The 16,528-nt window shown below is 42.3% G+C and overlaps 1 protein-coding gene across 2 annotated transcripts in view; it reads right to left on the bottom strand.

Annotated features, from left to right (window-relative positions):
* The window catches only part of shroom3 (shroom family member 3), a 58,815-nt gene that overhangs the window by 39,387 nt on the left and 2,900 nt on the right, over positions 1 to 16,528 (bottom strand). Inside the window, exon 2 of one of the 2 annotated variants that reach the window (XM_084034389.1) lies at positions 11,006 to 11,160. In XM_084034389.1, the coding sequence (XP_083890515.1) occupies positions 11,006 to 11,160 (155 nt within the window). Of the gene's footprint in view, positions 1 to 6,243; positions 6,323 to 11,005; positions 11,161 to 16,528 lie in introns of those variants that run through there. The other variant, XM_084034390.1, reaches the window with a different exon arrangement.

Genomic DNA, 16,528 nt, shown 5'->3' with positions numbered 1-16,528 from the left:
GTAGAAACCTGAAAGAACAAAGAACAACAACAATATTATGAGCTCCACTAAAGTTGTTCACTGATGCTTCCATTGTTGGGGATTGTTCATCCTGACAGAACTGATGGAAACAGCAGAGTGAGCTTCAGTCCTCAGAACATCAACATCACAGCCAAATCAAAGGTCAAAGCACCTCAACAACCGCTGGAACAAATATGTCTGCTTCTGTTATTGTGACCAACGACCATCATCTCATGGAGCGATGTGATGTCACATAGCGGAGTCGGAGTCACGGAGTTACTTTTGTAGTAGTCATTTGAGGAAGACATCACAAGACCCCGATCACACCGAGACGCCTTGCTATAAACATGCCGAGGTAACCCCAAGATGGATTGGTATAATACTTCTCACTACATATTCAGACAGCACTACAACGTGGGGAACTCACTATATATTGGATTATATACTGAGTGATTTCAGATCATGTGACACAGATCTCTAAAGGGCATAGCTCATTGACTGCAGCTCATTTTTGCTGCTGGATGCTTGATATACCAACGTTAAAACCAAATTCTTCTTCACTTCCATGGAGTCAACGAGTGACAAGCGGTTCTCAGCAACGCTGCAAGCAGGAGCGTTCGAACTACCACGCCACCGATGGGCGCTGCACTAGTGTACTTAATTAGTCAAATGATTTTACTATCCTGTGGCATGGTCTTAGCCAAATCTTTGCCAAAGCACAAGGACTGAATAAGTGTGGTCATCTCTGCATTCGGAGTCACACAAACAAATCAGAACAAAGCATATGCAAATACTAAGACCAGTGCAGAACAAGAGAAGACAGACTGCCAAACCTGCTCGGCGAAATACTGCAGTGTGGTCACAGCGAGGACACCGACAGTGCAAACACTACCAGCCTGAAAGATATACACTTCTACATTATGGTGGTATCATTAACATGGATGAGACAACTCTCACCAGATGTCGCCCCTCAGTCTTAGCTGTATAGGATTTCTAGTAGCGTAACCAAATGGCTACAGGGGCTCCACCACTACCCATCAACCACAGATTGATTGGTCAGTCCACCACAATCAGATGGACCATTGTCAAGTCAAAAATGTTATTATTGCAATACTTTGGGGCTATTTTTGTGTCTGTCAGTTAGAACACGTTAGAACGCTAACACTCTAAACTAAGATGGTAAACATGCTAACAGCTAGCTATTAGGGACAGGGATATTTCCAGGAACAAAAGCGTTCATTCTGAAATGTTTAAGTTTACTGCAGTGTAACATCTCCAGTCTCTCTTTCTTCATCTGTTCTTGAATGTACTGTAGCAAGCGGCGGAGAGTAGCTGTACCCAGCATGCCATTTGGCGGTGTAAAAGTGTTTATAACACACATTACTAATAAATATGTCCTCAAGAGCTTGCTTTCAACAATGTCATGAACTTTACTGATCATTTGTCTGCTCCCCAGAGGATGAACCCTTTAAAAAATGATGGCTCATGAGCCACTGGTAAAGCTCTTACAAACTGTAATGAACATTGCAGCCTTTAGCAGGAATGCAAACCAACAGAAGATTGTGGATGTCCAATTTTTATTGATGGGAAATGTCACTTGAAGCAATAAATTCCTCAGTGCGTGCTATTTTTACCAAGAAAGCTGAGTTTTCCCGCTCGCATAGCCAATGCTGGCAGTGCCTACATGTACCGAGATGTATTGCATGCGACCCAAGGGTCCACAATTTCCAAATTCTCTTGCTAATGCTGCCGCAGCCACAGGATCTCAGTTATTTGGCTCAAATAAATATAACTTAATATGTATCAGCCAAAACACTTCCCAATTCAAGGGAAGAGAACAAGAAAATTCTGTTTTATTATTTACACAATGGTACTTACAACAGATTTAATGCTGTGTTCACATCAAATACAAAGCAAAGTTTTGCCTCACGTCACTCATGATAGAGCCGTCCTGTCTGAGTTCACAATATCCTCTAGAGGTGCTCTGTGAATTTCACTGAGATGTTTTCACTGTATCTAGCAAGACACACATCGGCTGGTTTACCACATCTGGATGACCTCAAAATAAACTATTTAGCTGTGATCTAATCTAAACAGATAAAGAGGGATGCTGAAATAACTACATACTGATGCAGATTTATAAACAGTTTGAAGTCATGCTTTGTTAGGTCTGTCTTGGATTGATGGGTGCTAGGCTATGATATCATTGTAGCTGCTCTATCAACACTTAAAATAACATCATCTCGACATAAATACAGCAGTGCCTTTGTTGTTTGGACCATAGACAGTCTCTGCACAACATTAGTTTCCTCTATTTCTGATTCAGTAATGTCAGGACATCAGTGACAACAGAATTTCCTCTGCTCTGACACACAATACTGCCACTATGAATAGCACTGAGAATGATGCACTTTCAGCAGAAGGTGCCTCCTCTCCAGGAAAACAAAAACTCTTGAGGTGTAACGTAACACCAGTGGAGTGCAGACTGCTGCTTAACGGGGACTAGAGGGAAAACAGTGGGAAAACAGCTGCAAGGTGCAAGGCAAGAGGTAATATAGAGAACAAAGTTGGTCCACCCACACTCAACATGAACACAGAGCACAGGTGAGCGGTGATAATCTTACCTCACCCATGAGGACAGTCGGTGTCAGGTATCAATTAAAAGAAGGCACAAAAAAAACCTGAACACAGTCGCCACACATGCTACACTGGAAACACACCACTCACCAACCCTCCAAGGGCTTGCCAAAAAATGTGTATATGGGATTTTAAAGGAACATTTTGGGATGCACACTAACTCACTTGGTAGTGTGAGACGAGGAAATCAATATCCGTCTCATGTCCGTGTGTTAAGTACAGAGTTAGGTTAGCCTAGCTTAGCATAAAGACTGGGGGAAACTACTAACCTAGCTCCGTCAAAAAAACACTTCCAATCACCTCGAAATCCAACTATCAATACACCGTATCTATCCATCCACCCAGTACATCTGTACAGCATCTGTGCTGGTTGCCTGGCAACTGCATGATGACTACAAGACTTCAGGAAGTCCCTGCAACCATCTGTTGTTTGACCAGAAGTCTACAGCAGTTCAGGTCAGCTTGGACCAGTCAGGGCTGAGTGTGAGCTGGTAGCTGGAGAGGTGTCAGTTCACCTCCTGGGTACTGCTGAGATGTAAAATAACAATGACATGTTAAAAAAAAATAATTTCCTACTTGGACTATAAATATCCTTAGATGCTTAAAAAATTCTGCTGTAAAATGTCTTTTGAGTTACACATTGACTAGATCTTTTTATGGCATTTTATAAAAAAAGGTAGCTCAAATCAAGACATCTGATTGATTCATTACTTATTACAATTTAATAGCAATAAACGTCACAGCCATGGTATGTAGGTCATACATACCATGGCTGTGATGTTTATTGCTGTGCTGCAGGAATGAGTCGTAAAGCACCAAAACAAGTCAGCATTTTTGCACTACCTGTTCCCTTCTCTCGAAGTCAATGGCTCTGTGGGTAGATGGCTAGATAAGGTCTGCTTCCATTGGGTTGCTTTCCCTGATGGAAGCATTTGTCACACATGATGTGTTCAAAGACATTTAAAAAGTTGAAAATCAATTATACAAATACAACTCCTGGCTGTAATAAATTGTGTAATTTGGGTGTTATTTTAAAAGAAACTTGCCGGTGGGGTTCAGAAAATCGGTTGCGAACAAATTGCTAAATGAGATGACTAATTATCATCACAACACTAGTCGGCCTTTAGCTCCGTGGTGGTGACATGAATGTGACTGTGATTAGTTTACAGTCCAACATTAGATTTTTACTCCTGGTTCATGCTTCAAAAATCATAAATGTGGTGTTAATTTGTGAAGATTATGTTACTGAAAAACGCCCCGCCAAAAATACAGTGGATCGCAAATCCAATGGAAAAATCCAATTGGCTTTTTGTCGAGGGAACCAGTGCGATGATAACTTCCTGTTTGGCCTACAAACAAACATCATCCCTGCACCACTGTAGAAGAGAATACACCAGAGAGCCTGTGGGGTCGTTGGGATTCAAGTAATATTGCAAAATGGCTTAAGTGCCACACAGATATTGCTCCAATCGAATCAGAGTACCAACAATGTGAATCACTACTAATGGAGTACATATTTATTATTATTATAACCTTTATTTAACCAGGAAAATTCCATTGAGATTAAAAACCTCTTTTTCAAGGGAGACCTGGCCAAGATAGGCAGCAGCATATACAAAACAATTACACAGTTACACAATTAAAACACCAAAAAACAAACAAACAAAGGTATTGATTTTACAAGTAGAACATTAAAAACAAGAACATCGATTGGAATCAGCTTCAAGTCCTTTTAACTTACATTTAAAAGAGCTCAATGAAATTAACTCTGCCAGTTTCCAGTCATTTTGGAGCATATTCCATGCAGACGGTGCAGCATAGACAAAAGCCTTTTTTCCCATTTCGGTACGTGCAAAGGGTACAGAAAGCAACAGGCAATTATTTGACCGGGAAGAGTAAGGACCAGTACTTCTCAATGCAATTAAAGCACAAATGTAAGAAGGCAGTAGGCCAAGTATTGCCTTATATATAAAAATAAACCAATGACTAAGCCTTCGGGTGGCCAGAGCAGTCCATCCAACCCGAGCGTATAACTCACAATGGTGTGTCAATGATTTGCAATTTGTGATGAACCTGAGAGAAGCATGGTAAACAGTATCAATCATATTAAGACATTGAGCTGGAGCGTTCATGTATAAAAGATCTCCATAATCTAACAAGGGTAAAAAAGTCGCAGCTACTAGTCGTTTTTTTACATCAAACGAAAAACAAAGCTTATTTCTAAAATAAAAGCCCAGTTTTGTCTTCAGCTTCTTTACAAGATTCACCACATGCGGCTTGAAAGTGAGGGAGTCGTCAATTAGTACACCCAGGTATTTATACTCCTGAACCACCTCTATTTCATATCCCTGAAGAGTGGTCACTGGGGGGACAATTTGTGGCCTCTTCCTGGATTTAGAAAACAACATAAGCTTAGTCTTGTCTGTATTAAGAACAAGTTTCAGTTTAAGTAATGAGTGCTGAACAGCTACAAAGGCTTTCTGCCATATAGGAATATATGAGTATATAGGGGTGTTATCAGTGCGGAAAAATAAACAAAATAACTCGAAACAAACACCAAGAATATATGTTGCATAAATGTATTGGTTTATTTATGGACAGAGAGCCTGTGTTGTGTAAAATATGTTAGTAAAATATGTTAGTAAAATCAATGGCGAGAGACAAATAATCTTCCAATTCTTGAATTGCATGAAATACACATACGATGTTGATTGAAAAAGATAATTGTGCATGTTAGGAAAGTTACGTTACATTAGTGACGGAATGTAACTTAGTTAGCTAGCTAGCTAGCAAGCCAAGCTAATGGCTGTGTTGGTTACCTTTAAATTTGAAAATAAATTTGTTTCCTGTTCTCGCTGAAATAAAGTCAATGTGGAACACCAGAAGGGGCGGGACTTAGCCTCATATCAGCAATACACACACAGATGTTTTATAGGATATGAAGGTAATCAGGGAACAATATTTGTGAAATATTCACATAGAGCTGTGAACAAACTGCATTCCTACAGGTTGGTGTCTTCAGATGTTTTAATTCATTGACTGCCTGAAACGGGTGTGACCTGCTGAAGCCTGTCGGCAAAAATAGCTGTTGTTTTTGTTGCTGATCAGAAGCTCCCTCTCAAAAGATTTATCTTTAAAACCGATTGTTGGATAGCAACATTAGCTGCTGTAACTGGACAGTTGTATTGCTGGGAATAATTAAAGAAGAATTCCTGATTATTACAGCTAGGGTCCTTTTGTACATCCTTTCTATCAGTAATCAGTAAACATTATATTAGGTTAACTCTACCAAGCCAAGTGTTGAGATATGAGAACATCACTAAAAACAAATCTGACGGGACAGGAAACCGGTCAGCCAGACTATCAGGCGATAATAATAAAATGAAAATGTGATGTCTTTTTTTATAAAGATTTATAACATCACAACATCCATCTTTAATTGATTCAAACTTGAGTCAACTGTTCTCATCTCACTAAAAACACACCAGTAAAACTATGCAGACAAACAGACAACACAAACAAACACACCCACACACACACACCCACACATACACACACACACAAACAAACAAACACAAACAAACAAACACACACACACGCACTTACAGCTCTGACTGGCAGCTCCTCAGAAAACCCTCCGTTTTGCTTTCAGCTTGTTGTGAGTACACTAATGGCATGGTTCCCTCTCTCTCTGACTGTCTGTGTTTCTGTGTGTGTCTCACTCCCTGTGTTGTTACTACTCTGTCCTCAGCCAATCAGTGTTCACCTGAGTGCACCAATCAGAGGGAGGGTAGCAGGTATGGAGGAGAGAGCGGTATGGAGGTGGTGTTCATACAGGTGTCACAGAAGATGGAGGAAATACACACAGATATAATTATACATCCAGATAGCACCTGACTCTCTCTCACACACACACACACACACACACACACACACACACACACACACAGTGCTTTCAAACACCTGGTGAAGTCACACACACACGTTTATAACTTCTGCTCTCACACAGACTAAACTCGAGACATGGGCCATCGGTTCAATTCAATAAATCTTTATTGCCCCTGAGAGGCTGTTACTCTGCAGCTGCAGGAGGAGAGCTGGCGAAGAGGAAGTGGCGAAAAGAAGAGCGAGACAAAGAAAACGCGTCTCACAAAAGCAGAAAATCCGTTAAAGGTGGAGATCGAAAGTGGGAGGAGTTATTCATATTGTCACGGACAATGTTACAGTAGATGAATGACAGCGGTTAAACCATCAGAACAATACATGAACAACAGGCAACGGACGTGGTGGATTAAATCACACATGGAGCTCTTGCTGTTCTCTGCTGCTGGATGAGGGAGCTTCACAAGGTTGAAGCAATTCAGCATAACCACTAATATCAACCTTTCGTCTGCATTTGCCATTGTCCGTTTGTACCACATCTACCCGCATCAAAACAGAAAGAAAGTGGTTAAGTAGTAAATCCCGCCTCTTACTTGATTTGATTGGCTGCCCGGGACATTGATGAGCTGGTAGTGAAAAGTTGAGAATCATTTGACTTTTCTGAAGGTGTAAAAGCCGTGAGAGAGACGAGAGAAGTGCCAGGCACTCATTTCGGTGCTTAACTAGCTACACCAACGGTTGGTAGCTTAACGCTTGTTAGCTTAACAAACGGTTGGTAGCTTAACCAACGGTTGGTAGCTTAACCAATGGTTGGCTTAACCAACGGTATAGCTTGACCAAGAAAGAAGTGTGCAGGAGAATTTTGGAAACGTTAAAGTGACCTCGCATCCATAAGCTTCTTTCACAGCCATTGGCAGCTGCGGCTTGTGACAGTGGTGTGATTGATTTTTCCCTCCCATCCATATTCAGAAGACCCGCCCTACTCTGCCTCTGATTGGCTAGTAAGCTACATGTTGCCTCCTTTATAGAATTGAACTGTATTACTGATGAACAAAAACGGGAAGACGGTTGGTAGGTTAATGATTTCTACTGAAGTTTTCACTAGGAAGGCAGCCTTGTCGTGTAGAGCTCTCATGTACAATTTGGAAACGTTTCTATGCATGTTGTCTATATTAAAGGAATAAAATAAGATTTACATTTTGATGTGGTGTCCTAACTAAACTTAATATGAATCTTAATGATGTTGCTCTGATTTACAAGAAACTTGTTTAAATATGGCACCACATCAAAAAGGATGCGACCCGCGACATAGGAGTTCACCAACAGAAAACAGTGATTTGATCGCTTCAAACACGTGTGTTTAACCTTCCTTTTCTGCTCAAAATTAGCTTGTATGTGCCTGCACGGATTTAAAAATTCCACTAGACACTAATAGTCCAAAGGTGAATGTGGCCCGAAGAATGCAGAGTTTGACCTGCTGCACAGTCCACTGAACATGGCCATGAAAATCAAGGGCAGTGGTTCAAATCTGCCTCAGCACCAAGCCCAATAGAACAGAATAGAATTAGCACACTGGAATCTGATGAACCTCTCCCTCTCTCTATCTACTTTTGTTGCAACAGACCTGAGAGCAGTCGACTTCTCGTGGTTCCCCATCAGATTCCTCAAAGCACACATCGCTGCTCTCTGCTCGTCTGGGACGACAAATTCTCACGCCTTCCGCCACACCTTCCCCCATAATGCCATGTGTGCTTCTGCACCTGTCCTGCAGCGTGTGCATGTTAGTGTCTGAAGTCTAAAGTCCTGTATTGTGTCACAGGCGCTCGCACGTCTTCCAGTAAATAGGAGCTGCAGTAGCAACAGCAGCCTGGCTGACGGTCACGCCCCAAACCCAAACACATAGCTGGCTTTGTACCTGAACACTAACAGAGATGCTACGTGAATAATGGAATGGAGCAAATTCATCTTCAGTGTTCAATTATGAGGAGCACAGATAAATCATCAAACTGTCTAGTACAGTTAAGCAACGATACGCATGAGCCTTTAAGTATTTACAGAAACGTAAAAGTAATAAGTAGTCATATAAAACACTCCCAGTCTGTCAATCCACACAAGAGTCTGACTGTTTACACAGGTGAGAAACATGAAACCACTTAGCTCTGTGAACATAGACAGAAAACAGAACAAAGGAAAGATAGACTAACTCTGTTCAATGAACCTGCATGACCCCGCTGACCCCAGCCAAACGTTTAATGAGCTAATAGGAGGATTGAACGATCACCAATATGCCCAACCAATTTAAACAGCCAACGTAAGCTAACTCCGTTAGCCAGCCCGCCTAACGCTGGTTAATCAGGCAGTATTCGGCTGTGGAGACGGGACGAAGGAGCTGAATCTGAAGGACAGCCGGTTCTGCAACCATGCAAATATGCACCATATTTGGACTGTGACGGGTGGATCTGACGATCACAAGCGGCAGAGCAACACACTGAGCAGCAACCTTCCTGGATCTGGATCCATCTGGATTCTGGTGTGAAGCTGTTAACAAAGTTAGCTTCATAATTCAAGGTCAACTTTACAGCTAAGTGTTACAGTCATATTAGTAGCTAACTGCATTGGTAGCAATAGTTGCAAGGGATCCGACAATCACATGGTAGCCCCGTCCTAACGCATCCGCTGCTTTATGGTCTATTTGTAGCTAGCCGTTGGTTGAGGGTAACTGAGCTGATGGAGCTGATGTTTCAGAGTTGGACTAAAGACGAGTCAGTAACTCCTAGATGATCCGACAGTTCATGTTGACAAAGAACATTACTGTAAAGACGTTACTGTTCATGTAAAGAAAGAGGTGAATCTCGAAAGACAGTGAAAACGCTTGAGTTCACTTTTGCTCCAATTAGCTACAAACTGCATTTAATGAAGGGTGGTAATGAATGACGACAGATAACAGGTCATGAACGCTGTGTGCCTGCCTGTGTGTTTAATCCAGACAACCTGCTCTGATTTGGACTATGAACCAGGATATACAGCAGAATCCTGACCGGTTACACATTACAGTGGCTGAAAGTGACTGAAAGGTAGCGAGGAGGCAATGAAGGAATGCAAGAAGGAAGGAGGGAACTTCTAAATGTCATTCATTCATATGGGCTCTTTGTACAAGGATACATTTTATATTTGAAAACAGTGGAAACCAGAAAACCTGTTTCAATACAGTGCTGCCTAACAGAAGCTAATTGTGACTTGAATGTTATAGTATTCCTAATTGTTTGACATATTGATTTTAATTTCGGGTGCAAGCCTATGTAAAAAAAATCGCAAGACTAAACATTGGGCCCTGGTGACTCATTGTTGATTTAATAAAACAGGTAGCTCAAATCAAAACCACTACCTTTGTCTCGAAGTTAATGGGTTTTGTTCAATTTCTTTTTTGTTAGATGCCCAAAATAAAGTCTGTGGTTAACAAAGACGCCCACTAGTCGGTCTTTACAGACCCCATTGTATTAACTCGCCCTCATGTGACCATGGTATGGTTCGTATGCTTCAAAAATCATACAAGTAGTGTTCATTTGTGAAGATTATCCTGCTGAACAAAACATTATCTATCATTAGCTAGTTAACTGCTTGCCACAGACCTTATTTTCTGCAATAATCCAAAATGAAATGGAATAATCCCTTTGGATAACTTCTGGGGTTGGCCTCCAAAAATACCTTTACATATGCCCTTTCAGTACGTTGAGGTCACGATGGTATTCCCAAAATGGAAACATTTAAGGTTAACTATGGAGGCATGCAGTGCTACATAAAGAGGAGGCTCCACAATGTTGCCCTGTAGAAATACACTAACCCGGCCTCCAGGTCCACCAGTCACTATCTGATGGGTTTGACACCACAGAGAGATTATGGCTGTTAGTGGCCACAAGTGTGAAGCCTCTCTCCAGATTTATTGGCAACCGAAACTCTGTGAGTAGCGAAAGTGGAGCAACATTCTCGCCACGCCAAACAACACACCTCCACCTTACCAATACAGTCAAGCGGTTTCTCAGTGGTTGCGCAATAAATAAAGAGCCTATAATGATGTCTGTGATGAAAGTGACATTATTATTTATGAAACACTAGTTGAATTGGAATGTGTCCATAACTTTTATGTTGTCATACATGATATAATCACAACACAGCCACCATGGCCTGTCGTGAGGGTTGCTTTTTGAGAGATGATTAATCAGATACAGACAATTTGAAAGAAAATCAATAAATGAAAACCATGAAAATGTTGTTCATTCCAGGCCAACTGTGTCTATAAACATCACCAACTGTTGCGTGTTTATGCGGACCAATTAATATTTTCTCACGTATTAATTTCCTCAACTCTTAAATAGGTGTTTCCCACTCTTGAGTCGCACCTTGTTGACACGCTTACATGCTGCACACACACACACACACACACACACACACACACACACACACACACACACATAGAGAGAGTCTGTACCTGCGGACGGTGAGCTGCAGAGTCTTGTACGATCCTTTGACCAGCGCGATGGCTTCCTGTCTGTATCCAGACAGCTCCACCTCGTTGATGATGATGATCTCATCCCCCACCAGCAGAGGCTGCTCCAAACGGTCTGCCTTACCGCCCTCCTCCACCTGCACAGACGCACGCACACAAACAGCTACGGTCACATTCACTGAGAAAAGGGCTGAGCAATGTGCACCGCAGAGGTCACTGATTTTGTGGCCGCAATTTGCGCATATTCAGCTAATGATTTCCTAAAGCAGCAGCTCATTACGCAGTCGTTCTGCAAGGGAGGGAGAGCTCAGCAGGCGAAGACCACCGAGCTCAGAAGGGAAATAATGAGTGACCTCAGAGGTCACCTGGGTTCATACTGCAGTCCTCCTTTGCCTGCAGTCTTTGTGCTAAACTAGGCTAAACACGTCCTGGACCTGGATCTCTGTCCTGGAAACACAGTGATGAAACTTGTTGAGTCACACTTGCTGTGGCTGCCGTTATCAGGGTTTCTATTGTTCTGGTCGGTAGGAAACACTTGTGGTGTGTACATGTGTGTGTTAGAGGGTCACTGTAGGGAAATGTAGGAGGTCCTGGCTGTTTGCCCGGTGGCTTTGTCATTCTCATATCCTGTCTGTCTCTTTAAACAGTAAAACTCGTGATTTCTTGTATTATGTGTCCAAACACCCAGAAGACATCCACAGTAGGACTTCACTGCATCTAGACCTGTCGTGTCAAATTAAATTGACCACTAATCGATCACTAAACATGTTTTATGTCAAGATCCTCTAAATTGATACACATTAGGTAACATTTTGCTTCGGGCCCTAAATCTGAAAATGTTTAGGTTAGATATATTGGGAGACCATGGTGGATTTAACCCAGATGCCAACCTCCGCTTCTGAGAAGTGAAGGACCTTAAACTTGCATTCTCTATACTGGCCATCAGGGGGCGACTCCTCTGGTTGCAAAACCACACTAGCAATGCAATCATCTACTAAGATGACTTTAACACTTAAGTGTAAAGTTGACCTTGAATTATTAGGCCAACATCATTAACAGATTCACACTAGAAACCGGATGGATCCAGATCCAGTGAGGTTGCTGCTCTGCCGCTTGGGTTCATCAGATCCACCCGTCGCTCCTCCACAGTCCAAATATGGACACGATCACTGGTTGCAAAAATCCAAGATGGCAACGGCCAAAATGCTTAACTCAATTCTTCAAAAGCATAGTCCACAAGTTGACTTTACTTTTGGTACTTTAAGTTTATGTTGATGCTAATGCTATTTTTAATGTGTAATTTTACACTGTGCTATTTAATTTAATTATACAGCCAGATTGTACGTTTCTCATCACTTCTATATTGTTTTGTTGTCTGAGGTGATGATTCAACTGAGACTCCCAGTCTGACACACACACACACACACAGAGACACATACTGTACATATTAGCATGACCCCACTGCATTATCAGCGCTGCCAGTGATGCCTCTTAGCAGCCTGTCAGTGTGTTTATCACTTTGTGCGTGTGTGTGTGTGTGTGTGTTCGTCCTCTCTCAGGGCACGTTGTCTCGCCGTCTTGTTCTCTGTGAGATAAGACCAATCGAATCCTGAGATTGGTCGTCAAAATGTCTTTGCACAAACGTCACCAGCTCAGATTGGATTGCCGGACGTTAGCGGCGTTTGGTGAATGAATTCCTCGTGAAATAAAAAATGTGCTGCTGTGGATGTGATTCTCATTTAGTGCCCATGAAGTCAGACAGTTCAGCTGAGAATAAAAGCTTGGTTGGCTCCAGTACTCTTGACTGTGAGTTGATGCAGGAATGACTTGATCACAGTGGCAGTAGTACATTCTCCATATTGATGCTAGCGTGGTAAGCAACAGATTAGCACAATGACATAAATTGATTAGATTTTCTTCCTGGTTTGAGGCCAACACACTGTAATCTGCCAAACTCGCCTCAAAGTAATGAATGAAGAGACACGTGTTGATCAGATTTTAGCCAGGTGTAAATGACATCTGTGCAGTTTGGACACATTCTCAAGAAAGCAATGCAGCCCACAAATTGAAAGGTCACTTAAAGTGATGGTTCGCAGTGAAATACACCCTAGGTAATTTCCATCATGACATCCAGCCAAATACCCCCTCGGAAGCATTTTTAGCGATGGTCAGCATTGGTCAAGATAGCCGCTATCAGCTGAATGGCTTAGTACTAGCGCTATAGTACATAGAGTATATCTCGTAAATTACCCCACTAATAATGCATGGAATGTTACCAAACTTCTGCAGTAGTACACATAGGGTCTATACTCACAAAACGAGGCATTACGAGTTTATTTAAAAGAACACTTGCCTGATAGCTTCTATCCTCGGCTGCTATGCTACCGCAGCATAGACGCCACTTCCGTGTTTACCTAGTCGATGCCGTGACGCGAGTTTCACACGAGAGTATGAAAAGGTTTCGCTAAATGTTTATAAATGCTTGTATTATCAGGTCAGCCGATGCCGTGAGAGTCACGATGCCGTGAGAGTCACGGCATCGGCTGGGTAAACACGGGAGTGGCGTCTACGCTACGGTAGCATGGCAGCCGAGGATAGAAGCTATCAGGCAAGTGTTCATTTAAATAAACTCCTGGTGTACTTACAAACTTTCAAATGCCTCGTTTTGTGAGTATAGACCCTATGTGTACTACTGCAGAAGTTTGGTAACATTCCATGCATTATTAGTGGGGTAATTTACGAGATATGTACTATAGCGCTAGTACTAAGTCATTCAGCTGATAGCGGCTATCTTGACCAATGCTGACCATCGCTAAAAATGCTTCTGAGGGGGTATTTGGCTGGATGTCATGGTGGAAATTACCTAGGGTGCATTTCACTCCAAACCATCACTTTAACTCTTCCTGCTACAGTCACAAGCTGCCAGTCAGAAAGCTTCCTCTGCCAAGGAAAGGTCAGTAGAGCCCATGCTCTTTAAGACTCTCCAAGTGACTGATGAGGTTAGCTGAGCTAGCACTAGTGGTAGTGGGCTTCTCCACTGACTACCTTCTAACGTATGGCTGCCTTCTGCTGTCTCCTGCCTCTTGGGTCCTACAGTTTCCAAAAGTAGAATGGGAGCCAGAGACTTCAGCTATCCAGCTCACAGTTTCAGTCCTGGAGGCAGACACCCTCTCCACATTTAAGAGCAGGCTTAAGACTTTCCACTTTTGTAACCCTTATACTAAAGGCTGGCTCAGGCTTGTCTTGAACCAGTCCTTAGTTAAGGCCTAGACTGCTGGGGGACATCCTATGATACACTGAGCTCCTCTCTCCTCTGCATCGTTCATGTTACTTACTTCTCTTTGTCTGCTCGGCTGACAAACCCATTTTGCTGCAATGAAACTGATTGCAGTGAGATGAACCATGAGAGAAGTTCTGCACAACTGCACAAAAATAAATCACAGTTTACGTTATAATAATAAGGTCATATTGGGACTTGAAGTTGAGCTGAAATGACATTTCAAGAGTAGCTTCCGTACGGTGATTTTCCAGTGAAAAAGGATATGCAGGCGGGACGTAATGCTCGTTCAAAAGATTAGCTCACATCCTTCTCTATTGGTTGATTTATTGTTGATTAGTGGTTGAAATTGCTTGGTACTAGTTGATGTAAGCATGCGTCATATTTTGTTTTCCAGAAAGAAAAAGATTGTCATTGAAAAAAAAAATAAGAGGAAATTTATATTTCGGCATATATTGTTAAACAGGTGAAAAATATGACTGGAGATGTGATCTTAAAGTGTATAAAATGCAGTTTCCAATTCAGCTCGGGGGTCCTCTGGTGAATCCCACACATTCCAGATACAGATCGTGTGTTACCAGGGTGAAATGAAGCCTAAGGTTACAGCCACAAGGGTAAAGTTTAGCAAAGAATGCAGCATTTTCACTCGGCCTGAGTGAAAGTTCTGCCGGGAAAGCTCAAATCTGAGCGGCCGAATTGAATCTGACCAGTAAACTCAAACACCTCTTCATCTTCAGGAACCTCGTACCTCCACGGCACTCAAAGGTCCAGTTCACCGTGAGGGCACGAAATACAGTAACTAACACCAGAAAGTGCTTTTATTTGAAATCTGTTTTCACGTACTTTCCTGTGATTGACAAAGGTATTCAGCACTGTTCTGAAACAATAAACCCCGCCCCTCTGGGACTCTTCAAGTGTTAAGACAACTGCCAAGAATTTCTCACAGGGTGTGTCACTGACACTCTTCTGCATTACAACATGTGTTACTTTTCAACCAAAGGATAATGTGATTTGGCCCACTCGGCTCCAACATCCGAAGGGGCGCCAGTTTCCCGCTCATGCACCGTGTGTCCTGAGTGACTTGAATCACCTATGTACGGTGGCCCCGAGGGGGCAAAACACAGCAACGTCTCAGTAAACACAATGACATTTCATAAAACTCATTGTTGACATGTACGGCTGAGTGACAAACATATGAGACGTGTCCAAGGAGCTGCGCTGATATAAGGGAAATCAAACATCCTCTCAGAGATGTGCAGTTAAAACAGAGCGGTGCACATGCCTGCACTGTTTGCCTTATTCAGGAATAAATATACCCAAATAAGGCTCGCAGAATCTCTCTCTCTAACTGTGTGAGAGAGAGAGAGAGAGAGAGAGAGAGAGAGAGAGAGAGAGAGTGTGTGTGTGTGTGTGTCACTGACTTTGGTATTCCAGCTGAATTTCATTATCCTGCAGACGGAGATATCCAAACAGAGCGACTCAGCCTGTTCATACCGTGACTGAAACAACATACCTCGTCTAATCAATAAAGACTGTGTAATTTGGGAAACCTTAGACAGCTGTAGTTCATCGAAAAGTACTCAATTGATTTTGAATAGCGCGGTCGCTTGTTGTTGGCTTGTGACAACTTAAAACCAAGCACTATCTACATTCTGAGCCGACATCACAGCTGTGGTGTGGATGTGAGTGATGTGCTCTTCAAACAAAGATTTCATCTGAAGGATAATAAGAGTTCCTCAGCAAGCAAAAACTTCCAGGTCCTGGTGGCCTAATGATAAAGACAAATGCTACAAGGTCAGGGACCATTTTTAATTTTTAACTGTCTACATGCCACCACATCTAAACATCTAATAAATAAATACATAGATAACCTGACCCACACCAGGGACTTAGGTAAGTTAGCAAGTAATGCAAGCAGGTCTTCAAACCCAAGCTGAGATAACCGTCTTCATAGTCAGAAACAGAAGATCTTATGCAACTGTTTTGACAGGCTGAGTGGTACTCTCCGGGGGATCCTCCCCAGGTAGGGAACCACACCAGCTGTGTGACATTTGTGAATATTGTTTTTCACTGTGAATACAGAGTATGGGGCGATCACACTGAGGCGTAGCTTCTTCAAAAACGCAACTTCAGTTAGAAGAGTAGACCCAAGCTGGACCAATAGAAGCAGTAGATATTCACAGAGAGTTCAGGTAGCTGCAACCCTGGCAGTGTTTAGTTTAGTTTAC

This window comes from Eutrigla gurnardus (assembly GCF_963514095.1).
Source record: "Eutrigla gurnardus genome assembly, chromosome: 19".
NCBI classification, from domain to species: domain Eukaryota; kingdom Metazoa; phylum Chordata; class Actinopteri; order Perciformes; family Triglidae; genus Eutrigla; species Eutrigla gurnardus.
The sequence above is the reverse complement of the archived record's forward strand: the minus strand, read 5'-3'. Positions and strand labels throughout refer to the sequence as shown.